Raw genomic sequence first — 25,142 nt, 5'->3', positions numbered from 1 at the left:
GAACAACAGTAGAGATGGGGAGGAGGCATAACAAGCCATACGGACGGGTCATTGACGCGACGGTTTTTCCATACTGTCTTTCCATTCTCTTCCTCTTTCCGAATTAATGCTCCTCCGGAACGTCCTTTTGACCCTTTCCTCCCATCTCCAACATGACCATCCCTGCTGAGGGGCCCTTATCAAAATCGACCGCGCCGAGAGTGCGCTGATACATGCGAGCAGCAGCTTTGTCACTTGCCATGAGCATGAGGCCACGAAGATTCGGCCACTCGTCAACAAGCTCCTTCAGGGCACGCATCATCCATGAGGCAAGGCCTCGACGCTGGAACTCCTCGATGATAAAGACATCGGTGAGGTACGCCAAGCTGACGTAGTCTGTCACAATGCGAGCCAGACCGATCATTCTGAAATCAGGGCCGTTGTTCATGTATCGAGGCATGCCGCCATTGCCTAATTTGAAGAAAATGAAGAAGGAAAGGTTAGACAAAGGGTCCAAAGACGGTCCTTGAATGTCATGTACTTGCTCTGTTGGGTTTCAGAGATTGTTGGGCACAAACTTACTCATCATCTCTTCCTCAGTGTCTGGGACATAAAAGACTGCCAGGGTGAGACAGTTGTCAAGCATCTTGCACATCTGGCTAAGCTCGAGGGGATCGTTCCACCACATAAGGTCCGATTCAAACACCTCGTTCACGGCTTTGGGGTCGAGGAATGTCTTGTCGGTAGTGAGGAAGAAGTTGTCTCTGCACCAGGAGCGAGGTGTCCCCTCTGGCTGAGCAACGGTGCCTCGAGAACCCATGATGTCTGGTCTTGTTGGACGATGCTGTGTAAATAGACTTGATAGCTGGAAACCAAGCAAGCTTGGCGCCTCAATTGTTTTATGATGGAGCACTCGGGCTGCGAAGGTGGCTGTTGAGGTCAAACGCAGGTGGAGTGAAGACAGCACACAAAACCATTGTCCAATAGAAGTTGTTTGCTCTTTCCCCAGGTTATGGGCGTGATCATAGAGATCAGTAGTTGTGTATTATAGGTGTAACGGTTCTTGTGGGGTGATGGAGAGGAAAGAGAGTGTGGATGGGAGGCAAGATCTGGCTTAAGAGATTCCAAGATCCCATGTGGTTTTATTATGTCAGGGCGGCAACCTTCGTGACTCGCTAGGCGTGCCATGCCTCGCCTTCGGTCCCCACCGATCGTACAAAAGCATCGAGTGTGCCAGTCGGACGGCCTGGCGAAGCATCATGGACTTTGGTGCTGCCCTGCCAATGCCAGGCTTCGTTTGGCAAAGCACAACGGTTACATACGGCCCCATTACGTACTTTTTGGCCCTGTGATTCGAGTCAGCTGCGCCTCTCCTCCACAAACTCTTCCGCCCGCCCTCCCCAGGAATCTAGTAATCGAGTGCCCCCTCCGGGGAGAGCACCGGCGCTCCGTTGGCCGGCATTGGGGCATCTGGAGCGCTACGTCTCCCGAGTCGGTGACGGCGGTAGGTGGTTGGTCCGGCTCGGTTGGATTTGGTGTGTGTGGGGTAGCACGATGAGACAAAGAAATGCGTGAATGTTTGGGGTAACGAGACGTAGCGAAGCTTGCTAGCTCTGGCGACCTGGGGGAGCCGTCCTGGACCGGGCCAGGCGGCGATGGCGTGGGTCAGGTGGACAGATGTGGCAGGTCGGCGAAGAATCCAAGTATCACAGGTCCGTAACTCGGGCTGCGCGTCTGCCTAGTATTCTGCTCCAATGCTGCTCCCATTCTTCCCCCACGGTGCTGGGAAGGTCAATTAGGCTAGGCCGCCAAAGATCGAGGGGTGGCAGGGCGATGGAGAACAAGATTACAGTGCTTGATTCGATTGGGCGGACTGTCGTCTTCGTTTCTTTCAGACGCGAGTACGGAGTATTGAACTGTGCTCTTGCAGGTGGTGTGCTTGCACGGTCTCAAAATTCGAAATTGGCCCAACGTTCTCTTGCAGCGGAGTCCTACGGACGAATTGAAGAGGTGTGATAAGATGATAATCAGCTGGTAGTTATACGGAGCGGCGGCTATCACAAATGAAATCAGCGTGTTGACAACATCCTGCGTCGGTGTCGAGAAATTCGAGCGATTGGCGGATGCAGGGAGCGAATTTTTTTGCCATTTTCGGGGGGCTTGTTTTTGTTTTCTCCTCCTTACTGCGTACTTTGAGATTGAGATTATCTACCCCTGGTTCCTTCCTTCTTTCTTTCTTTCCTTCCTTCTTAACCTCTTCTCGGATCATCTGCCGGAATCTGCCGTGCTCCTTCCGCTTTCCACCAGAAGCGTCAACCGGCCCGTTGTTGCCAGTTAAGCGTAGTCAGGCGGGGCGACAACTCAGACCTTCTTCTCAGCCTGTCAACTGGCGGCGACATGGAGAAGATGGCAGATACCGTCTGGCGGATTGGTTCTCAGAAAATCTGAACGTTCAAGTTGCTTAACCTTGGTCAGAATCGTCTCCTTGCGCCTGCACTTCTCGCCGGGATTGTCGATGCTCTTATCCGTCAGCCTCTTCTGACCATTCAGTTCATCCAACCGGAGGCATTGCCTGAGTGGACTGGTTACATCATCTTCTCGTACAGCTGCACCGGTCGAGCCTATCAACCCTCGTCCTGACATGGCCCTTTCCCAGTTGTCGTAACACGACGTCTTGCTGGCAGAGCGGGGCGGGCAAGAAATGCTGCAGAGACGTCTCAAGCTTTCGAGTTACTTTGGCTGTGGGTGAGCGGAGGGCCCGGCGTGTGCCGTCTCATGGTGAATGGTGAACATCAAGCGAAGGAAAAAGGAACTTTGGAAGCCTGGCGATTCTCTGGCCCACCCATCCTTGACCCCAATTACCATTCTGGGAAGTAGTCGTGAGAACCTGGATGACGATCAGCTTCCGAGTCTCTTCAACTACCACCCTGTTTATGCAGCATTTCTCGATGTTTTCACCGGTTGGGTACGGCATGGACTTGCAGAGAAATATGCAATCTTGACACTCCTTTATGCTCCGCCCTGCCTGGAGTTTGTGTATCTGCTGTAATGCGCATCACGGCACGCCCCTCTTGTCCTATCCAACCAAACAGCCACATTCATGTCTTGGACCCCGGCTACGGAGTATATGGTCCAGAGAGGGAGCAACACATGGTACAGACAAAGAGCCTGGACCGAATGTCACCCCAAGACTCCCGTAGGCACCAACCGCCGATTCCGGACGTGTCATGGGATCGGGCCGTGACCTCGAGTGCCGGCGCATATCCATTGCCGACGTAATGAAATTGACGCAACACGGATTGAATATCCTTGTTAAACCGAGTAGTCAAACGCGGAAGGGTAGAAATATCTCCACCTACCACCAACATACTCCGAGTATGATGGTGTCACAGAATATGCAAAACATATCCATCCATCGCCAAGTGTATGTTGGTGCATTTAAGCATCATGGGAATATAACTTGCGGTATTTCGCATCCGCATTTTGACATTTTCATTATACAGTATGCTAATATTCCATAACAGTCTATACCAGCTAATGTACAACATCTTCGACTCATTACGTCACTGCTTAGGCGCCTAGGCGTGTTTAGAATAGGCCAAGTCCAGCAACGACACCGGCAGCCATCCAGGAACCCAATACTACTGGACCGGCTGTCGGAAGGCCGGCAGCCGCGCCGGTGCTGCTTATCGTGGTGGGTTTCGTGGTGTTGGTCATGGCCGCTCCCCTGCTTCCGGAGCCTGATGGTGTGCTCGTCACCATTGCTGTTTTTGAACCGGTCTCTGACCATGCAGAGGCTTCGGTAGTAGCAGGCACTTCTGTGCCAGTGATTCCAGGGGAAGAAGCAGCGGTAGGGGTTCCAGCAGCAGAGCTGCTAGTGGTCTTGGCCGGGCTGACAGTAGCCGGAGCGTGGCCAAGAGTCTTCGGGTTGATAAACGAGGGCGAATAGGTCTCGGTTCCCTCATAAGCTGCACATCCCGGGACGGTTGTCTTTGGAGGGGCCCGGCCGCCGCCACAGTCGAGAAATTCGCATAGCTCGCCAGATCCTGGAACGTACCAGATACGAGTTGCGAAGGGCTGGCCACCGGGGTAGGCACTAACTGTGTCGAAGTATGTGCATCCAACGAGATCTGTACGAGCGAAGGCCAGAGACGCGAGGCACAGGGCTCCGAGAGCAAAGGAATTGGGACCCATTGTAATGAGGATGGTAGCACACAAGTTCCAACTGGGAGGCTCCTGTGTATTAGAGATGTTGGCTCTTCTACAGTGCAGGACAGAGCAGATGCGCGCAGGCACCCGAGTGAAGGAGTGGCAGGTAGGATAGATCTGAAAACAAAGAACAATGCTACAGCGATAGGGGCAAAGAGTGGCGGATTTGGGGTTCAAAATCGAAGCGTGAGGCTAAGAAAAGGAAAGGGGCTTGCTCAGTTTTGTACGCTCACCGTCGGCGGGTCACGGTAATCTTCAGCCGCAACTATATTCGGTAGTGCCTTGAGCTAGTACTAGCAGTGGGATCACTTGTGATTCGCGAGACCTATTCATTACTAAAGATTTGACTCACGCTTAGGTTCTCACGTACTATTTCACGACGGATCTTTGGAGATACTTGGATGCTCAGCATGTTTGGTCGTGGCATTACATTACGGGAAAGGTTGCGCGATACTACGGAGTGATACGGAGTATGCTTTCGACAACTGGAGTAAATTCGCCGACATATGTAGTTCTTTACCCTGAGATGGAGCAGAACAGCTAGCTGACTTGGAAACACCAAAGTTGGGGACTAAGGGGTGAGCTCGGTGCGTTCAAGAACATCATGGACGTCGCGTAGCCGACCGAACTACCCTATGCTGATTCTGTGAACAACCCAGAGGGACATCTCTCGAGACTTCAGCGAGCCGACGCACAATAGCACAACGGCCGGGATATTAGCACAGAATCATGGCCTGTCCAGAGCCTAGAGAACGAATACCAACCTCGCTGATTGATGCATGAATTTGACATAACAAACACGCACGATCACAGACGGATTCATTCAGATTATACAAAGAAAGAAATTGGAATTATATCTGAACTAACTAAAAAACACAAGTCTCGAAGATTAGACTCTCCCACGGACACCGCGGGTCAACTGGCGTATAGGAAAAGCGAGGAAAAATACTGAAAAACAATAGAACTTTTATGTCTGCGCGCCAGATTGCGAGAGAGCAATCTTCTTCCAATGATCACGTTCCGCCTCAAGTTTGGCAATACGATCCTCCAGCTCATCGAAGCGCTGAGCCTTTCGCTCACGCGACTTTCGAGCTGCGAGAGTATTACGAGCTCGCTTCATGGCAACGGTATCACGGGGGTCCTCGACAATGATAGGTGGCAAAGGCTTGTCTCGCTTGCGCGAGCCGACACCGGCAACGGAAGAATGACGACCACTGCTCGTGGGCGAGTTGGTAGCCTTCTTACGGTTGCCAGAGCCAGAAACAGGACCGACAGAGTCAATGTCATCCGAGTTCTGGGCAGGTGAATCCTCCAGCTTCAACTCGGGACCACTGTGGCTAGAGTCCTGAGGGAACAGGGGGTACCAAGGATCGCCAGAGGTCTCAAAGTCTGCACTGCCAAAGTTGGGAGAGACGTCATATCCATCAAAGTCCGGAGACTCGTTGTAAATGGAAGGCGACGTCAGCGCAGTAAGAGCAGAGGAGTTTGGCGCAGACATGAAGGGATCTTGGACGAGCAAATCCTGAGGGGAAACAGTGCCCAAGTTCGAAGTGGAACTTGACATGCTGCCACCGAAATCCATGACGGATGGGGCCGCCGGAGATGAGAATGCCGTGGAGGCACCGCCTTCGAAGGCGGTGAACTCATCCAGGTCTACGTCTGCCGCGTTCATCATCTTGGCGGATTGATGGACACTACCGATGCTCTGATTGAACAATGGTACAGGGGGCCTGGCAGAACCTTGCTGATGCTGTTGGATGTTCTGCTGACTGCTCAGGGAGACGGAAGACGACGGGGCCGATGAGGCGTAAAACTGATTCGTGAAACGGTTGGCGTTAACTGAAGATAATGATTGGTGTCCAATAGCCTGTAATAGTTGGGCCACTCGCTGATTCTGGACAGCTGAGGAAACAAGCCTGTCTCTGCGATTGTGGTATGAATGACGGCGCTGGCTGGACAGCGGAACAGAGGACCGATTAGGGACTTGACGGGGCTGAGGGTTGTCGAACAAGACAAAATCCTGCTGGTTCTCGACGGGGCTCTGCAGTTGGTGCGCGGATGGTGCCGGCAGGGCTGATGGGGAGTTGGGAAGCCATGTTGATTGAGTATCCGTGGTGAAGACTGGAAAGTCTTGGGCCGAAATGGTGGCGGTGGTGAGAGGAGAACTCGAGCTGTTGCTTTCTATAGCAGTGCTGAAGTCCAGATCAACCGAAAGGTGAGCTGAACGGGAGGAAGATTGAGTGGGGTAAATGTTGTTTATGTCTTGAGACGAAATTTTGACGATTTGTGGGGGAACTCTCGAAAAGAGGTAGTTTACAGCATCTTGAAGGCCGCCTGAGGCGTTGATCTGACTTGTGACTTGTGTGGTAGAGGAAAGATTGGGGGTGGAGGAGAAGAAGAGTCAGACGTTGGGCAGGACGAGAAATTTGCGAGGTTTTGTATTTCTCAGGCAGCAAGCAGCGGAATGCGCGCGTCCACGGGTGCGGTACCAGGTGGAGCCGGCTGAAAGCCGCATACAGCCCTAACAGAGCTGCGCGCACAGCCGTATTCGAGGCTGTTAAAGGCGTGAGGCGCCTCGTCAGGTACCGCGCCCTTTTGGCTCCAAGCGTTCAATACGCTAGCCGGTGGGTCCGACCGGTGACTCACACTTTTTTCGCATTAACCGTGTTGAGACTGGCCGTCCGCGACGCGGCAGCGCAGCCCATGGCGCAGCACGACTCCTCCAGTCCTGGCACCAAACGGCAAGGTGCTCTGTATCTCTCGATTGCTTGCCCCAGCACTCTTGCGATACCTGTCGTGGGCTTTGCCAACTGTTCATGTGTCGCACACAACCCAGACGGGGGACCGCAGTCCTACCTGGCCGCCTTTGCTGCGCCGTGGTTGCACCAGCATCCTCCCAAGAAAGCAGATGCCGAAACCTTTCAGCTCCGCGCCCACCTCCACCTGCGCTCAATTGACTTGCATGGTCCCGACAACGCTCGTGCTCCTGGTCGCTGGCGCCTTTCCGTAATACGGAATACGCGGGGTGGAGGAAGCAAATGCGAAATTAGACACGCACCTCCTTGTAATAGCCTGGGGTTTCATTGGCTCATGAAAGCCATCGCCAGAGACGGCCCCGTTAAATCAGCGCAAAAACTTGTCTAAAGAGCCATCAGAACTAATGCAAAAAGACACAAAAACACATCAAAAGTGGCTTGGCTCGGCCAGCCTGAGACGCTAGGAATCAATCGAAACAACTTGACAGAACTGGATAAAAGAGTGTCCTGTCTTAATGCCTCGGGGGGTGGCTTTGGGACATTCGGAAGCAGGTGATAGGCTCCATCTCAAAAGTGAGGCTGGTTGGTTTCATCGATAGTACATGCGAAGTCTCCTCTTGTGCTCCGTAACTGGACGAGAACATGGTTGCATACGCGACCGATCTAAATCGTCCTTCCCTATCCCTCTCATCCCGTTGTCCTGTCTGACAGAGCCTCTCACTCCGCCAATCCTTCGAGGAAGTTGTCCGCCTGCCGTTGAGCCCGTCGTGTGCCCATGTTGCGCCGGCGCTTTTCAATTTCTCTACGCCGGGCTTCCTTTTGATCCTCACGAGCCTGGCGCTGCTTTTCAGTTTGCTCGCGTTCTTCTGCCAGCTCCTTCATTTCCTTGGTCCTGGTCTCCTCGTCTTTGCTGAACTTGAAGAAGCCAACGCCCTTTGTCCGAATCTCACTGTCAGCGTCGTAGTGCTTCTGGTCCGGTGGTGTTGCACTACGGTCCCGCTTTCGAGCCAGCTCTTCCATCTTCTCGGGGTCATCCGGATTGAAAGCCATTGCCTGCACAGCATCCCCGTAAATCAGGTTCGTAGGCGCACTCGGTCGCGCGGACATGCGCTCGAGTTCTTCTGCGCCCAGTAATCCTCTCCGCGCTCGACGCTCCATCCGTTCCCTTTCAGCCTTGGTCCCGCGTCTGAGTCGTCCGAATTCATCTTCGTACTCAATCACATCGTTGCCATCATCTCCATCGTCGTCAGAGCTTGAGCTTGAGTAGTCTTTCCCCTCAACATTCTCTGCCCACTTCCGATCAAAGTCCACCAGAGGAGCCGCCTCATTCTCTTTCGGTACGTAGTCCCCTCGTTTCATCGCTGCATAGAGCCGCGCCTTATCTTCCATTTTCCGCCTCGCACGCGCCAGATTTTGTGTCTCTTCTTCCGTTCCGGCGACTTCCTTGAGTACCAGTTTGCCATCATCCTTTCGGGAGCTCTGCTGCTTTGGTTTGCTGCTTCGGAATATATCGTCCTTTGGTTCCTTGGACGGCCTCGTACGTCCCGAAGTCGATGTGGATGATGTGGTGTTTGACATGAGTGAAGTCAACTGTGCTGTAAAATCTAGAGAAGATGAAAGTGCCGTGTTCTTCTTTTGCTTCTTGGCAGGCCGCTGGCCGTACAGGTTTGGATCTTGAGGCATCTTGTATATAGCCTACTATTGTCCGGCAATGCAAGGTGCCGATTGCGACTATAAGGATATGTGAGACTGATGTATGTGTAAGGCTGTGCGTGCTCCTTGAAGATGCAAAGAAAATAGAAATCAACAAATCCGGCGCTAGGCTCAGCTCAGGTTCGATGCAATTAGCCTTGGGGTGCTAAAGTTTCATATTCTGGCTCGTAGTATCAGATATGTTTTCGTCTGGCATATAAGAATCCTCCTGGTCTGGAGACGGATATTTTGCAAGTTGGAAGATGAGATATCTTGGATGGTATCATCTGGTGTTGGACTACAAGCCGATAGACGATAATTTAACCCAGCCACCGCATTAGCCACAAGTAGTTTATGTATACGTACTTCCGTGCCTAGCCACAGTCTGCCCCTCCACTCCAAGCCCACAACGATCACACCAAATGCCTTCCCCCGCTATCGGATAGCAGAGAAATTGTCTCCTCACACCTGGCTCTACCAATAACACCTTACAATATGGCGAGTGCAAGCACGATTTTCATTGCCGTGATTGGTAAGTTAATTGAATGTGAATTCTAGTTCCTAGTCGAATGCTAAACACCAGGCGGATGCAGGCGCTGGTGGGGTGGGAAAGTGCTTCTTGACCCAGCTCCGAGATCTCGCCGTCCGCCGACCGTCCCCCAAGTTGAGTCTCTGTTACATTGCTACTAGTCGCAAAGCTCTCTACAATGACGATTACTCGGCTATCAACTTGGACAACGCAATCGACGTTCTGGCCGCTTCCTCCAAGGCTCCCCCTACTCTGACCGACCTAGTTGCCTATCTAAGCAAGGCACCTGGCAAAGCCATAATCGTCGACAACACAAGTTCCCAAGACGTTGCTGAAACATACCCCGCGGCTCTGAAGGCTGGCGTTAGCATTGTGACCCCAAACAAGAAGGCCTTCTCTGGATCATATCAGTTGTGGCAGGATATTTTCCAGGCTTCCGCCGCTTCTGGAGCCAAGGTCTACCATGAGTCGTCCGTTGGCGCCGGCTTGCCCGTGATTTCGACCTTGAAAGATCTTGTGGAGACTGGCGACGAAGTCACAAAGATTGAAGGTGTCTTCAGTGGTACCATGTCATTCCTCTTCAACTCCTTTGCTCCTCTCACTGGTAGTGGTGGTAAGTGGTCAGAGGAAGTTAAGAAAGCCAAGGCTCTTGGCTATACGGAACCCGATCCTCGAGACGATCTTAACGGCTTGGATGTTGCCCGCAAGTTGACCATTTTGGCTCGTCTGGCCGGCTTGCCCGTTGAGTCACCAACCTCCTTCCCGGTGGAGAGCTTGATTCCCAAGGAGTTGGAGTCTTGCTCCAGCGGCGACGAGTTCTTGGAGAAGCTTCCATCTTTTGATCAGCAGATGGAAGAGAAGAAGGCATCCGCTGGGGACAAGGTTATTCGATTCGTTGGCAGCATCGACGTCGGCGCCAAGGATGTCAAGGTTGGTCTCCAGACATTTGACCCATCCCACCCGATTGCTGCCCTAAAGGGTAGTGACAACATCATCAGCTTCTACACAAAGCGGTACGGAAGCAACCCTCTTATTGTTCAGGGCGCTGGCGCTGGCGGAGATGTTACGGCAATGGGCGTAACTGCAGACTTAATCAAAGTTATTGGCCAGCTTGCCTAAACAAATGACAGATATCCCAAAAATCCTAAAAGGAAAGAATGTTTTAAGTTGTGCGTGGAGAGTAGTTGTATCATTTCTTGCGTGTCCTTTGTCCGCCCAGCGTCGTCACGCTTGTGGAGGACGTGGAAGAAGTGGCCGAGGTCTTCATTGTGCTAGAGCTTAGCGACGTTGACTGGCTGTTCTGGGGTTCGCTTCGACTAGAGAGGTGCCTCCATACCCACAGAGATATGTCTATGGCAAGGAAGAAGAATAACGGTAAAATAAAAATGGTGCCAATAAATGCCTATTTCCAAAAGCGCGAATGTTAGAGCTGAACCACCGTGAGTATGAGGTGTTGGACGCGCATACGCATAAAGCTGAAATAGACCGAATGACAAAGGAAGAAGACTGAGGGACGAAGAGGTGACTAAAGTCCCAGGAGCCTGTCTGTACAGGTTCAGACATTATTGCTGCTACGTGAAGCAAACTATACACAGTGATGGTCGCGATACAGCCTACGAGGTACGCTCGCGGGGCGTGCAGGAAGTGTTGATCTTTCGTTGTTGAGGCTTGCGGTTTGGAGACGACGCAGGAGAGGTGATGACATGTTTGGCTGCCGGGTCAAGCGGGCGCAAGGAGATATGTATGGCGCACCACTTAAAAGAGATGGTGTGGGCGGGAGTCTGTTTTCACCGCCTTCCTATTTGGCACATCGCTTGACAAAGTCGGCGCAAAAGTGCTTCTCATGACCAGGAGCTCAATAAGATATCTATTACCTAGTAGGTATCTGTCAATGAAAGCGATTGCACGCAACACACGCAAAAGCCGACAGGGAAAGCCTCTCAATATGCCAGGGGCACCAAATAAGCGGCAAAACCGCCAGAAGTTCAGCCATGCCAAGGATCAAGCTGGTGTCGCGAGACTCCCACGGAAACGATTTTATCGACAGCGTGCTCATGCCAACCCCTTCTCAGATCACACCCTTGAATAGTATGTTTACTGCCTGAGTACTGCTTCGACTTGTTGGATATAATACTTGTAAGTATCGTGTGCTGACTTCTTTTTGCAGCCCGTCATCTCCGGAGGCAATGGACTGGTCATCGTACTATCCGGCATACGTAGCAGACACCCCCCCAGTAGAATCGACTCACCCTCAAAAGTTGACAAAAGACGTGGAAGTTGTGGACATTGGATGTGGCTTTGGAGGTTTACTTGTCGCACTGGCTCCTCTTCTACCAGAGAGCCTGCTGTTAGGTATGTGCACTCCCCATTTATTGTGGCTGGATGAGGGCATTGCGTGAGACTAATCTAACTTGCAGGCCTGGAAATCAGAACAAGTGTAACACAGTTTGTGCAGGAAAAAATATGGGCACTGCGGGAGCAAAATGAAGGCAAACTATACCAGAATGCCGCCTGTATACGAGCCAACACTATGAAGTTTCTCCCCAACTTCTTCAAAAAAGGCCAACTGAGCAAGATCTTCATCTGCTTCCCCGACCCACACTTCAAGGCCAGAAAACACAAGGCCAGGATTGTCTCGACAACATTGAACTCGGAGTATGCTTACGCCCTGCGACCTGGGGGTATTGTATACACCATCACAGATGTGGAAGCTTTGCACCACTGGATGGTGCAGCATCTGGATGCTCACCCCTCATTTGAGCGGGTTTCCGAGGAGGAGGAGGAGAAGGACGAGTGTGTCAAAGTGATGCAGAATGAGACGGAAGAAGGAAAGAAGGTGGCGAGGAATAAGGGACAGAAGTTTGTAGCCTTGTTTCGGCGCATCGAAGACCCTCCGTGGGAGTAGGCGGGTGAGAAATTGTCTCTCGTCATTCCCGGAAATTACGCAGCTTAGACGGAGGGGACAATGGATGCCCACCATGAATGCTCAAGTACTCCGTACACTCGACACCATTTGCTTTGGCTGTAGCCAAACGTCTGCATGTGCGGTCATTGTGCATCCACTCTGCAAAAGTTGTCTCGCAGTGCTTTGTAGTTTGTTTGTGTGGCAGGACTCGAGAAGAGCTGATGCCACAATGAAGGTACCCAGGTCTGATGCATGCATAATGGTTGACTTGTTGACGGAGTACGGAGTAGGCGGTACATATGAAGTACTACTACCTAAATACTTCCCTGGTTCTGACAACAGCACTAAGACAGTTTGGGCAGAAAGCTCCTGTAGCTCCAGTGGTCCCCAGCATTATCGATAAGAGCACCAGACTTGACTGTTCTGCCAGTTAGTACTCTAGTCTGGAGACAGTGCTCCACGCCCTTTATCGCTCCCTTGGTTTCAAGTGTTCCCCTGCAACCACTCGAAATACCCCTACGACCAGACCCCTTCGACACTTGACCTCCACAAAGACCCTCGATCCCTCATACTTGGTAACCAGACGGCAGACCATGCTGCTCCATCGTCTGCAGCTCTGGCCATGGCCCTAAAGCAAAGAGATGTGGCTATCGCTGCCGTAGCTGCCTTTGTTGCTTGGGGTTATGCTGTGAGCTGGTTCTCCGTGCTACGATGGGCCGGCTATGCATTCGTCGCCGGCATCCTCGTCTCCATTATCGGCCTCGTCGCAACCTTGCTGTTGACTGCGCAGCGACCTCAGCGGAAGCCGTATCAGCTTCCTAGGGCATCTTTTCTCGGCGCTGGTCGGTGGAAGAAAGAAGTGTCCGCTTTGAGGAAACGACAAGCCTACGAGAAGCAGAGACTGGAGCTGGGGTGCTCACCGCATGTTCTTGATGCTGTCGATGGCCTGTTGGACCTGATTCTTCGCGACTTTGTGTGCAGTTGGTATTCTCATATTAGCCGGAACCAGGTCTTTCCCAACGAGGTTGATCGGGCAGTGCGCCTGGCAATTACGAATCTGCTCGAATCGCTGCGTCACAAGGATCTAGCCGAGATTGTTACGAGTCGACTTATCCCCATTCTCACGGCGCACTTCCGCGATTTCTACGATGCTGAAAAGTCTGTGCGAGGCAGAAAGTTAAACCGCTCGGTTACGGAATCTGAAGAGCTGGACCTTGCCATTGCTTCCAAGTACAAGGATGGAAATTTACATCCTGCTGCCTCGCTCTCTTTTCCGGACACCAAGATGGTGCAGCAAGATTATCTACGGTCACTGGTCGAAAGAATTGTCCCCAAGATGCTGCCTGAGAAAATGCTAGCTAGCCGATCTGTGTCTATTATTATCCGCGAGATTGTCAGCTGTGCTGTGTTGTCTCCCGTTCTACAGTTATTGTCTGATCCCGATACTTGGAACCAAGTCATGGAAAGTTACGGCCGTACCATGTTGCAAGACAGATCGACAGTTCGCAAGCTCAGGGCAGCTCTTGATCAGCATGCATCACCAACACCTCGGACAGTGAAAATGGCACCGGCTCCCCGACTTGCACCAGGCGATAGTGAGCGCAAGTTCGAAAAGTTTATTCGGGCCATACGAAAAGTAAACAACTTGTCAGATGCACGCCGTTTCCGCAGCGAGGTCGCTAGTCAACTAAAACGAGATTCGCTACAGGTGAACCAGGACCCGGCGTATTTACGGCGCCTGGAAATGGGCAAGCGATTATTGGATCAAAGGGTTCAGCATCTGGCCGCTGGTGGCGATCGACTGCCCATTTCATTTAACCCAGCACCTGCGCCCGCTGCTGCTGTCACCTCCAAGTTGGAAAATGTCTCTCTTGTGGAACTTTTGAGAGACGCATCTGGACTGTCTTATTTCATGGAGTACATGGACCGGCAACGTTTAATGTCTCTTGTGCAGTTCTGGCTCGTGGTTGATGGGTTTCGAAATCCATTGGAAGACGACGGTCAAGAGGATGAAGCGGTCTCCTCCAACCTATCCATGTGGTCCGAGTCTGATCGAATGGACCTGCAGCAAATCAACCGAGCGTATCTGTCGAAGCCTGAATTACATGTCCCAGACTCGTCGCGCCGGGAGGTTCGTCAGTTTCTTGAAGCTGGAAAATCTGCAACGCCGTTGCAATATCATCGAGCCAGGAAGTCTATTCTAAAAGCACAAAGCGCAGTGTTGGAGGAAATGCAGTCGCAACACTACCACGGTTTCAAGAAGTCTGATTTGTACTATAAGTGCCTTGCGTCACAAGAGTCGTCCACCGCGAGCTTGGCGCCGCCCCCTTTACCCCCAACTCATCCACCTACAACCCGAGCATCACAATCTTACCAAGCCAAACCAAAGCCGGTTTCTCGACTTGCAACGTCGGCTTCCAGCTACACCACCAGGCGATCTGATTCCGCATCAGACCTGCGGGGCATGGACGGCAACTCCAACGGGCCAGATCCCCTGACGCAGTCTCGGCGGTCGCTGGATGAGCCTGGCTCAGCACCACTGTTTGATGACGAAGATGTAGACAATGATGGGTTAATGGACTCGGTACATAGTGCTGGTGAACCTGAACCACCGCTACAGGTGACCCCAGATACACACATTGTTCAAGCTGTCGAAGAAGCCCTGAATAACATCATGGATGATGACCGTCCTCAAACTGCAGAAGATCTGCGAGCCTCGCTATTTGGAGACGCTGAAGACGCTGAAGGAAGCCTCTTGACGAGCAATGACCGCGAGTCCAATCGGGACTCAATCGATTCTGGACGACCCATAATAGCCGCTAAAGATCAGGAGAAGCCTAGTTTGTCGTCCTTGGGTTTGGTGAGCGCGGCGTCCAGAATCGGCGTTTTTGTGGATGATGATTTGTTTGGAGATGAAGATAAATTTCTCGCAGACGAGGTTGAAGACGCCGAAGAAGGCAATACCGACAAAGACGAAGACGAAGAGGTCCATGAAGCAGCACCGGGTGACCTCGGTCTTGCTGAAGCTATATCTGCTTTGACCAACGATATTGACCGTCTAGTTGCGCAAGAAGCCATTGTAGACTCGTTGACGCGAAAGGCTGAGCTCACAAACAACACATCCGAGTTACGAATTTTGCGCAAATCCAAGGCAAGCTTACAAAGAGAAATTCGACGCAAGGAGCTTCAACGACAGCAGTACGTTGTTCAGGAGAGTGACAATAGTCTCTACGGCCGGTCTTCAGTCAAGATCAAGTCAATTCAAGTTGGAAGGGAGGACGATGGCAGAGAATTTGCCATGTATGTTGTCGAAGTGCAACGGAACGCTGGTGAGCAAATGCCTGCCGCATCATGGATAGTCACGAGACGATACAGTGAGTTCCACGACCTCCACCAGAAGCTACGATCCAGATACCCGTCAGTAAGGAATTTGGATTTCCCTCGCCGACGAGTTGTCATGAAATTCCAAAGCGAATTCCTCCGCAAGAGAAGAGAGGCCCTGGAGAAGTATTTACGAGAGCTACTTCTCCTCCCCGAAGTATGTCGTAGTAGAGAACTTCGCGCATTCTTGTCCCAGAGTGTGATTACCCCTGGACAGGATATCTTGGACCGCGAAGACAAGAAGGACATTGTGTCCAGACTTTATGACTCCGTCGCGGATGGCATGGACGATATTTTGGGCAATATTCCTGTCTTGGACCAGATATCTGTGGCTGGTCAGAACCTCATTGCCGCCGCCACGAACCAACTCAATGCGATGCCACTCAACGTGAATGAAGAGGCCTTCCCGGCCGCAGAGGCGGAAGCGGAACTGAACGCATTCGAAAACAAGGAACTGGAGCCTTTTATCAAGCCCATCTGCGATATCTTCTTGGAAGTATTTGAACTGAACAGAGGAAATAATTGGCTTCGTGGGCGCGCAGTTGTCGTGGTCCTACAGCAACTTTTGGGAGGCACTATTGAGAGGAAGGTGCGCGACATTGTCAAGATGCTGCTGCAGGACGAATCTATACTGCGATACATTGCTTTGGTGGAGGACAGCATGTGGCCCAACGGGGTATTGCAGCGCGACAGGAAGCCAAGATCCGAAGCGCAAAAGAAGCAGACTCGCAGAGAGGCAAGTCTCATGTTGGCCACACTTGTTCCGGACTTGGCAGGGAATGTTGTTGGCAGAGCGAATGCGCAAACTGCTAGTCGGCGTATCTTTGCTACATTGAATAATTCACGACTTAAGTGAGTGGTTTTCCTGATTTGATGAAACGGCATTTGAAATTTGGTAGCTTTTTGTATAGATGCTGACATTTTTACACCGGGCAGCGCGCATTTAGTATTTACAATGCTGGAGGAAATCATATCCATCATGTTTGAGGATTCTTAGCCGGCGAAGCGACGTGGGCAAGGTGATATCTGAGATGAGGGAGGGGGGGTTTAATAAAATGAGTCATGACACAGGAACCGGCGGCGGTCTGATTGAATTCAATGAGTGGTGTTTTGTAAGCATGGCGTGGCACGGCGTCTCGAGAGGCACAGTGGGTTTTCTTTGGTGAGCAGGTGAGTTGGCAAACGACGTCGCATAGCTGGCGATGATGGTGCGGCTTGGTTGTTCAACATGCCAATAATGACTGAAGACTTGTACGCGGCCTGTTTTTATGCCCGTGTTAATTTGTGTCAATTTGATGGTCACAAACCGCTCTTGACTCTTGAGACGACGACGATGCTCATGGGTTACTACGTACCGACGTATTGACATCAAATCGACCAGTGCCCATCACCTCGTGCGCCGGCCAGTAACGAGAAAAGCGGAACCACCTCCACCATGATGCGTTTTTGCCGACTGCCACCGCCCAGCTCAGCGTCCAATGTTGGGCCTCAGCCTCACTGTCGCATTCTGGCAAGGAAAAACAGGTTCTGGTCACTTGAACACACACCACACACACCACACACACGCAGGACACAGGCACACGGCACACGCAGCCAAGGCAGCTTTCCCAAGGCTTCTCCTCACTTGAGCACCTCTTGGTCTCTTGACCTCTTGACCTCCCCCAGGCCAAGTTCGCAGCCGTGACCAAGACGACGCTTTCCAGTGCTTGCTCTGCTTCCTCGGATCCCTCTTTCTCATCCCAACCGCCATCTACTGGCCTCATTCCCGCAACCCTCCAGGATTCGGTGATCCTCGACGCACCGCCGTTCCGCCCTCCGCCCTCCGCTCTCCGCTCTCCACCCACCGCCATCATGACGACTGAGGTCTCTAATACGCGGCTCTACCTGGGCAACCTTCCTCGCAATGGTCCATAACCCATAATCACCTTCTAACTCTCATCGCCCCTTTGGATTCCAACTGACTCGCTTTCCCGGCAGCTACCAAGGCCGACATCGAGGCTCACTTCGCGACCCATGGCACCGGAGACATCACCGAGGTCAAGCTGATGAATGGCTTCGGCTTCATCGAATACAAGGACCCTATGGATGCCCGAGACGTCGTTCCGGGTTAGTTGAGCCTTCTTGTTTTCTTCTTTGACTCCATTTCACCTTGCCTCTCTGGACAACAACAATTTTTTTCATCATCGTCATCATTTTTTTCAACGCGACTTTGCTGACTCAATGGCCTTGTTTTCGCCGTCGTCTTTTTTACAGCCTTTCGTATGTGACGTCCCCCCCTTTTCGCGTTGGCTTGGGCCGCGCCCACGCCGGCAGCCCAACCTCCAAAACGCCCCCTCCCTGGCCTTGTGTCTTGCTAATACGGACCACGTAGACGGATCTGACTTTATGGGAGAGCGCCTCACTGTTCAGTTTGCCCGTGGACCGCGACAGAGGGAAAGTGGTTTCAGCGGCCATGAGCGCGCTCCACCGCGACCCCGACGAACTCCTCACCGGATGCAAATTACCGGGCTTCCAAACGAAACCAGTTGGCAGGTCTGTCTACATCTCCCCGCTCTTTGTCGCTGGACCCTATGGATATCTTGCTTCCCACCTGTGTCGCTTGGATCGTTTCTGCACCTTCTTGTCGGCTGGGATTCAACGCCTTGAGGCTTGTTTGCTTCTTGTGTAATTTTGGACTGCCACAACCCGCCATCCTCCTTGGGACACATCCTGGCTACCGGCTGTTCCCCCCCTTGGCTCGCGGTGTCTGATTTGTTGTACAATGGGATGTATGATGCGGTCTTTCGGCTATGCCGTCGTACAAATATGCCGTCGCTCCTGGGGACAAGGACTTACGCGGTTTCTGGATATAGGACCTTAAAGACTTTGCGCGTCAGCCCGGCCTTGACGTGGTATATTCCGAGACGGGACGAGACTCTAACGGCAGGGGGTATGTTGTCCCAACCAGCCATTGGTTCCATATGTTGGTCTTGTACTAACTTGTCTACCAGCTTTGTTGAGTATGAGACCGCTGCCGACCTTCGAACCGCTGTAGACAAGCTCGATGGTCGAGAATTTAAGGGAAATCGAGTCCAATGCATTGCCGACGTTCGTCACCCCTCCCTTTTCAAGTCCCTCATCTATAAGTAAAGGCTTCTTGCTGACGCGTATCGCTGTAGACTCAGCCGGATATGCCTCCTCGGGATGGTCGCGGCCGCTCACGTTCGCCCGGGGGCCGACGTCCTTACAATAATGTGCCTCCCCGATTTGACGAATACGATCGACGTGGCCCTCCCACTCGTGGTTACAACCGAGACCCTGGTCCTTATGGCTATCGCGATCGAAGTCCCAGACGCGAGTATCACGAAGACAGAGCCCGTTATCGCTCTCCTCCTCGAGGACCTGCCCCCGTGGAGGACTACCCTCCGGCTCGAGGCCGCTACGAGGACCCATACCGTCGAGACTATCCTCCCCCGCCGCCCGATCCCTATGCCAACGGTCGTCAGTATGATCGACCTCCCAGGGACTTTCCCCCTCGAGAACCTGCGTACCCACCGCGTGATGGAGGATATGCTCGCGAATATGACAGAGGTGGACGCTACTGGTAAATTCTATTCCTAGCACATTGTTGCTTGCCCTGAGCGTTGAGCCTGCCACCCTGGCAGAGCCAATCGTATCTCGATGGATGAACTTGGCCTTGACCTGTGGTAATAGATGATTGCCCGTCGGAACTTCGCCACGGTAAACACATTCCATTAGTATGGACATGGGAAGGCTGTGGAATTAACGAGATCCGAATTGCCATTTACGCTATACTACGGCCGGGGGGATATTCAATATGATAATGAGGAGTGAGGGTGTGCAGGAAAACAAATTGCTCGACAGTAACTTTTTTCATTTTCATTTTTTTAAAACAAAAAAAATTAGTCTCCAAGATATGGCAGAGCTACCACGGCGCGGATTCATGGGAGTATGGTTGGGTTGATGGGCCTGAAAGGAGGAACTGGATGGGCGTGATGAAAAAGCAAAAGTGAACGAGGGCGTCTGGGGAAAGTAACTAAAGTCGAGAATCAAGAACGACAGATGCTCGACTCGAAGTTTTGCAGCGAACGACCACGATATGTACGATTATCAGAATGCACGTCACGCCTCTTTTGCGTTTTAATTTTTGTTACTTTCTTTAATGTGTTGCTCTTGATCAATTTAATTCTGTTTTTTTCCCTAACAGTTTCTGTACCCTGCGTGATAGAAGCACGACTTGAAGTTTGGATCCTTGAGGCTCCAGTATTCAGTCACTAGAAAAATGTAAATCGCCTTGTTGGTAGCCAAAAATGGAATTAAAGAATCTATAAAAGCATGAAAAGGTTCGTAACAAATATTCAACGATTTGGCCGCTCAGATCAAGGTATGCGAACCGACATTTCTGTCTTGGTTCTCGTACTATAACTACAATTTCTCGCCGATCCCTAGCATGTGGGAGCTGGAGCGAAATGGCAAACTAGTCACAGCAACGGTGTGTGTTGTATCCATCAAGGCGTCGTCATTTGGTCGGACCTGGACGGTGCGGTCTCGGCTCCTGGTATCGTCTTGAATTTACTTGGAGGCCGGCTTTGCGGTGACCTTCTTCCACTGGTTGTACACGCCGATCAAACTGCTCAGGGTACCGGCGAGACCAACGAAGCCGTCGTCGAAACCAGCCCAGCCGAGGGCAGACGAGGGAACGGTGAGATCGCAGAGGTCAGAGATGAGCTGGAGCTGGCTAGCGGCTCGCTCGCTGGGGAGAAAAAAAATAAGTTAGTCACTCGTGACATGTCGGCAAAAAAAAAAAAACACACCCACACACACACGAAAGAAGAAGGGAGGGGAGGGGGGGTTGGATTTCTCACTCACCGGGCAATGTGCTTGCTGTTGATGACGCCCTCGCCGTCCTTGCGGTCAATCTTGGCCTCCCGCTGCTTCAGCTGATACAGCGTGTACAGCTGGGCCGAGATGCTGAATACCAGGCCCATGGCCCAGAACCTGTACCCGTAGGCCTGGACGGTCTTGGCCTTGTCCCACTTCTTGATGCCGGCGGCGTCGGGCAGCGCGGCAGAGTCAAAGGTCAGGTAGCCGGCGTAGCCAATCTGCCTGCCGATGCCCGCGTAGCGCAGGAAGGCGTCGAGGGGCTTGGGGTTGTCGGCGGTCTCGACGGCGGCCTTGAGGTGCTCGACGTTCTTGCCGACGCGGAGGATCTTGCGCGTCAGACCGAATTGCTTCTTGGTGACGTCCCAGGGGGCGATTTGGGCTTTGGTGGCATTGGTGCGCAGGAGGTACCAGGCGTAGAAGCGGGCGAAGTACTGGATGGTGCGGAGGAGCTTGTCGCGGCCGACGGTGGTGGCGACGAAGCTGAGGTAGTGCTTGACGGAGGGGTGGTACACGAGCGTGTTGACGACCATTTTGACGGCTGCAGTGCTGATGACCTAGGTGTGTATTTAGGTATACGTTTTTGTTTTTCGCGTCTTCTCGTCAAGAAATGGAGGGTGGTGGGTTGTTGGAGTTGTTGGAGTTGCACGAGCGGCCGGGGACCGGAGTGAGCCGAGTCGAACGGGCAGGGCAGCGGGGCTGCTTTTTGTGACGTGACGGGTGGACCGGAATAAAGCAGATGCAGCAGAAGGAGAAGGAGATTTTTGCAAAGTAAGAGGGCCGGCGGGGAGGCGGGCAATTCTGGATATAATATGGAGGTGAGGCGTGGGAGAAAGGAAGGGCGAGTTGGAGAATGCGATGCGCATATCAGGAGCGGGTGTCCGGCGGCATCGGTGCAAAACGTGGTCGCGCACATGCCGAGGCTTCTGCTTCTCAACGTCGACGGTCCCATGGGGAAAGCAGGGTGCATTTCGGCGACGACTGCCCATTATGGAGCAGCCTAATTGGCGGCGGGGGGATGGGGCATATCGGTGCGGAGAAACCGTTATCCGCGGAGGCACGTGAGCTTGGGCTGGAAGCACGCGCCACGCACTGCAGCCAGCAGCACCATGGCAGTTTGCAGTGCTCCATCTACTCCTCGAAAGCCTTTATTCAGTTCCAGCTTTCTGTATATAAATGTCATTTGGCAATAGCCAGAGCCCCGCGCCAGCCAACCCGACAACCCGTACTAGCTATATTTACTCCTCGATTATTCTGATGCAGATCATCGCAAACATGTCAGGCAATTTTATATTTTATATTTATTCTATCCACCCGCTACATTCCAATCCAGTCAGATCATGATACCACGCATGATACCATGTCCTCTGTGTTTAGTGCCATGCGTTTCGCCGCAGAGTTTTCACCACACATGCAGGGAAAAGACCAGTTTCAGCCGGTACATCAGAGAACCCGCCTTCGAAGAAATATCAACCTGAACCTCCCATACAGAAAGTCTTGCTGCTCGAATTCTCTTCCCACCCACTCCCCACAAACGAGGCTGCTGCGAGCACATCTCACACCAGAGCATCCATCCACTCCTGCCCACCCCAACGAGAATGAGCCACCTTCCCATGTGGGTGAGGACAAGCTTGCTGAGCGGATAGTATCTTGTTAACTTCACGAAGGCATGAATTTACGGACTCTCATTTCCTTTGGTTAGGTTAGCAGATAGACATACTATGTATGTATCTAGCCAGCTTCTACCTAGATTGGGGAAAGCCTGCTAGAATAGACATGCCTACCGCTAGCAACCGAGACTTTTATTCTCGCCAATCCTTCTCAAATTCCGACTCGCTACAGCTGCTGGAGGCGTTCTCGTCTACGTAATTCTCGCTCGCCTCGGAGAATTCATCATCCACACGAGGTGTCGTCGCAGCCGACGCCATCTCGGGCGATTCAGACCTCACCGATAAAGTATCAGGTAGGCTTACGCCATCGCGAGAACGGTCGGCGGCGACACGACCGGTGGACAGTGATGGATTCGGACTGCGCAGATGCCTCTTGGAGCTGTCCATGTCGAGTTGCCTCGATGCTGGCCGCTTGCTGCTCGTCGTGTCAACCCTAATGGGACTATCCGGTTCCTGGTTACGTAGCCACTTTAGGCACTTTCCGGCACTCCATCTCTTCTCCGCACCCTTTCGTAAAAGGCCTTTTAACATGGCCTGGACGTTTTCCGGTGTATCCGCGATGCGCGGGCAAAGTTCCGTCCGCACCCATCGTCCAAAGTCGTTGGGGTCCCATGTGTCGTCCGCTTGGGGCAGCCAAGTCGTGAACATCTCCAACTGAATGAGGCCGAAGGCCCACATGTCCACTTTGCATGTATATGATCGAGGGCGGACGAACAATTCGGGGGGCCATGTAGATCGCCGTGCCAGTAAAGATCTCCATTTTTGATGAGAGGTTTTGCTTCGATGTACCAGAGTCAGCCAGCTTCAAAATTACAGCACCCTCCTGCCAATGTACCAGCGCGTTTTCCGGCCGCAGATCCCGATGCGTAATGCCGCACTCGTGCATATAGTGCAAGGCGCTGATAAACTGAGTGCTGATTTCCAAACGCTGCGGTGGATTCAACGTAGGGAGTTCGTCGCGGAGAGTAGAGGGGATGTATTCGACTATCATCCAAGGCGGCAGGCTCACGTCATCGGCTAGGACTAAGTCGTACGCTTTCAATATGTGCGGCTGAAAAAGAACGTGTCACAAATCAACCTCAGACTTCAACTGCAGATTTAATTGCTTCCGCCAGCAGTGGAGAAGATCATTCGCTGCAACTTACATGTTCCAGGTGCCTGATAATGTTGTACTCAGCCTCCAACGCCTCAAGCCGTCCCCTCGCATAATCGGAGTTGTCGCTCGATTTATAGTAAGGTTCTTTGGCGCCAAATATCCCTCCTGTTGTCATGTTCTTCATCTTCATTACCGACGCATGCATCCCGCGACCGTGCGTCTTCTCAGCGATATATGTGGCGTTATTTTGGCCATAGCGGATCGATTCGGCCGACGTCTTCTCCTGGCTTTTCATCGAAGGGAGACTTTTAGGACGAGCAACCATAATATCCCAGCCCTGAGATCGAACCAGTTGCCGGTATCGTTGAGTTTCCGCCCGTGTTCGCACCGGAAACCAGGCCCTGCAACTCAGCGCTTCCCACTCAATCACGCAAGGGCGGGGCAGTTCGACAGGCTCGTAAAGTTTGCATTTTTTAGCATCAGTAGGCTCGCGGATGCGAACTTTCTGATCGGATAGCAGTGTCACCCTGGGGTAGTACGTTATTGCTCATAATCAGCACAATTCTGCCAACGTCAAAAGTCTGCGGACTCGTCATATTGAAAAAGCAAGCGAGTGCAGCTACACTTGACGTAGGAGAAAGTTGGGAAAGGATTGAAAAAGCAAGGCGGAGATGGAAATGCTGCGCACTGAAGAAGTGGTGAATATCGAGCCAGAAAAGAGATTCCGATGTCAAGGTTTCGTCGTCGTGCCTATGCGGAGGGGTCTTGGCGCCTCTTTGGGCGTCGACTTGCAGCTCCAGCGCCAGACACAGGGCGTTGCCGCCTGTGCTTGGTTACACCACCACCAACTGTTTTCTTTGCTTTCGCTCTACTCGCGACGCGGCGGCCCCGTTTGTTTTGTTGGCTCGGTGGCGGTGCGGGCGACGATTGTGATAGCTCTCCGCTCTGAAGACACCGCCGCACCCTTTCTTGGCGCCGGCGCTGGATTTCATCCTGTTTCTCCTGAGCTGCTTCCCTCATCTTATGCTCTTCTAAGGCGGCACGCTGTCGAAGAACCTCTGCCTCAGGCTGCCAATATTTATTATCCACAATCGAATACCGAAGTTTCGTAGTCTGCTCTGAGGATTGCCCGCTCTGTTGCAGGAAGCTTTTGCATAATGTAGCAACATCGCGCCAGTGCTGGACCGTGGCTTCGTCGACCTTTACACGGCCTTGTCCATACAGCTGCTTTATCAATGAACGTAGGTAGTGCTCAGATTCGGTTTTCCAGTAGTGCGGGTCAGAGATTTCTTTCCGACACCGGTCTATTTCGTGCTCGGCGAAATGACCGTGCCATAGTTCGCACCGTAACTTGTGGTTCTCGGCGGTATCGTCGTCGTTGTCGTCGTCGGATGAGGAACGTTCTGGAGTTGCTTGTTGCCTGTCTTCACTCGCATTATTCAACCGCTGCTGAAGGTACTTTTGCCCAACTTCCGAGGAGAAAACGTCTCTGGCGCAGCTGTTGGAATCCTGCGTAGGAGAGCCGTGTTTTCCAGACCACCGGGGGCTTTGCGCCATGGAAAATGTGCTTCGGAAAGAAGGCAGCAGGTGTGAAGGGAGTCTGTAAAGAATACAAATCGGCTCTCCCAAGGTGGTGCTGAACATGATGGGGAGCTAAGACGACCCACCCGAGGTCACTCGCAGGGATGTCGGCTCCTCTCCCTGCCACACCATCCCCTCAGAGCAGTTAAGGCTCCAACGAGGTCGCGGACAAGGATTAAGACCAATAAGAGACCCACATATTAAAAATACATATATTTCCTAGTGATTTACCCTATAATATAAGTACCAGTAATCGTAAAGCTACAATAAGCTACATGTTTACTCACAGAATTTAGGCTGCTATTAAAGTCACCAGAAGTCACTGTTATTGTGGAGCCCATGACCTTGTTGGAGCCTTAACTGCTCTGAGGGGATTGCATGATACCATCTCCTCCGTGCTTACTGACAGGATTAAATCGACGTCATACCAAACGTGGTAGAGCATTAATAAGGTCCAAATCCT

At 52.3% G+C, this 25,142-nt stretch overlaps 10 protein-coding genes across 10 annotated transcripts; 4 read left to right on the top strand and 6 right to left on the bottom strand.

The window, feature by feature from the left end:
• Nucleotides 1-103: 103 nt before the first annotated feature.
• On the bottom strand, nucleotides 104-799 carry G6M90_00g036940 (uncharacterized protein; the record flags this gene model as incomplete). Its single annotated transcript, XM_066130197.1, has 2 exons — nucleotides 104-450; nucleotides 562-799. 2 exons carry the CDS (start codon nucleotides 797-799, stop codon nucleotides 104-106), a joined length of 585 nt encoding a protein of 194 aa, XP_065986425.1.
• Nucleotides 800-3,567: 2,768 nt separating this feature from the next.
• Nucleotides 3,568-4,173, bottom strand: G6M90_00g036930 (uncharacterized protein; the record flags this gene model as incomplete). Its single annotated transcript, XM_066130196.1, has 1 exon — nucleotides 3,568-4,173. One exon carries the CDS (start codon nucleotides 4,171-4,173, stop codon nucleotides 3,568-3,570), a length of 606 nt encoding a protein of 201 aa, XP_065986207.1.
• Nucleotides 4,174-5,155: 982 nt separating this feature from the next.
• cpc-1 (Cross-pathway control protein 1) lies at nucleotides 5,156-6,893 on the bottom strand (the record flags this gene model as incomplete). Its single annotated transcript, XM_066130195.1, has 2 exons — nucleotides 5,156-6,539; nucleotides 6,835-6,893. The coding sequence occupies 2 exons, from the start codon at nucleotides 6,891-6,893 to the stop codon at nucleotides 5,156-5,158; spliced, it is 1,443 nt and encodes a 480-aa protein (XP_065986444.1).
• A 768-nt stretch (nucleotides 6,894-7,661) lies between these two features.
• Nucleotides 7,662-8,627, bottom strand: G6M90_00g036910 (uncharacterized protein; the record flags this gene model as incomplete). Its single annotated transcript, XM_066130194.1, has 1 exon — nucleotides 7,662-8,627. The coding sequence occupies one exon, from the start codon at nucleotides 8,625-8,627 to the stop codon at nucleotides 7,662-7,664; it is 966 nt and encodes a 321-aa protein (XP_065986226.1).
• Nucleotides 8,628-9,131: 504 nt separating this feature from the next.
• Nucleotides 9,132-10,284, top strand: DHOM (Homoserine dehydrogenase; the record flags this gene model as incomplete). The annotated part of the gene is made up of 2 exons (XM_066130193.1): nucleotides 9,132-9,168; nucleotides 9,230-10,284. 2 exons carry the CDS (start codon nucleotides 9,132-9,134, stop codon nucleotides 10,282-10,284), a joined length of 1,092 nt encoding a protein of 363 aa, XP_065986457.1.
• Nucleotides 10,285-11,156: 872 nt separating this feature from the next.
• Nucleotides 11,157-12,070, top strand: TRM8 (tRNA (guanine-N(7)-)-methyltransferase; the record flags this gene model as incomplete). Its single annotated transcript, XM_066130192.1, has 3 exons — nucleotides 11,157-11,257; nucleotides 11,333-11,517; nucleotides 11,583-12,070. 3 exons carry the CDS (start codon nucleotides 11,157-11,159, stop codon nucleotides 12,068-12,070), a joined length of 774 nt encoding a protein of 257 aa, XP_065986248.1.
• A 622-nt stretch (nucleotides 12,071-12,692) lies between these two features.
• On the top strand, nucleotides 12,693-16,448 carry snx12 (Sorting nexin-12; the record flags this gene model as incomplete). Its single annotated transcript, XM_066130191.1, has 2 exons — nucleotides 12,693-16,303; nucleotides 16,388-16,448. 2 exons carry the CDS (start codon nucleotides 12,693-12,695, stop codon nucleotides 16,446-16,448), a joined length of 3,672 nt encoding a protein of 1,223 aa, XP_065986504.1.
• An 854-nt stretch (nucleotides 16,449-17,302) lies between these two features.
• srp2 (Pre-mRNA-splicing factor srp2) lies at nucleotides 17,303-19,038 on the top strand (the record flags this gene model as incomplete). The annotated part of the gene is made up of 6 exons (XM_066130190.1): nucleotides 17,303-17,357; nucleotides 17,429-17,557; nucleotides 17,823-17,983; nucleotides 18,304-18,380; nucleotides 18,442-18,538; nucleotides 18,610-19,038. The coding sequence occupies 6 exons, from the start codon at nucleotides 17,303-17,305 to the stop codon at nucleotides 19,036-19,038; spliced, it is 948 nt and encodes a 315-aa protein (XP_065986376.1).
• A 985-nt stretch (nucleotides 19,039-20,023) lies between these two features.
• Nucleotides 20,024-20,865, bottom strand: PEX11 (Peroxisomal membrane protein PMP27; the record flags this gene model as incomplete). The annotated part of the gene is made up of 2 exons (XM_066130189.1): nucleotides 20,024-20,204; nucleotides 20,321-20,865. 2 exons carry the CDS (start codon nucleotides 20,863-20,865, stop codon nucleotides 20,024-20,026), a joined length of 726 nt encoding a protein of 241 aa, XP_065986612.1.
• A 1,269-nt stretch (nucleotides 20,866-22,134) lies between these two features.
• Nucleotides 22,135-24,742, bottom strand: STPK (Serine/threonine-protein kinase; the record flags this gene model as incomplete). The annotated part of the gene is made up of 5 exons (XM_066130188.1): nucleotides 22,135-22,656; nucleotides 22,718-23,053; nucleotides 23,148-23,644; nucleotides 23,787-23,921; nucleotides 23,971-24,742. The coding sequence occupies 5 exons, from the start codon at nucleotides 24,740-24,742 to the stop codon at nucleotides 22,135-22,137; spliced, it is 2,262 nt and encodes a 753-aa protein (XP_065986350.1).
• Nucleotides 24,743-25,142: the final 400 nt, after the last annotated feature.

This window comes from Metarhizium brunneum, chromosome 2 (assembly GCF_013426205.1).
Source record: "Metarhizium brunneum chromosome 2, complete sequence".
In the NCBI taxonomy this organism is placed as follows: domain Eukaryota; kingdom Fungi; phylum Ascomycota; class Sordariomycetes; order Hypocreales; family Clavicipitaceae; genus Metarhizium; species Metarhizium brunneum.
This window is presented reverse-complemented; position numbering and strand designations above follow the sequence as displayed.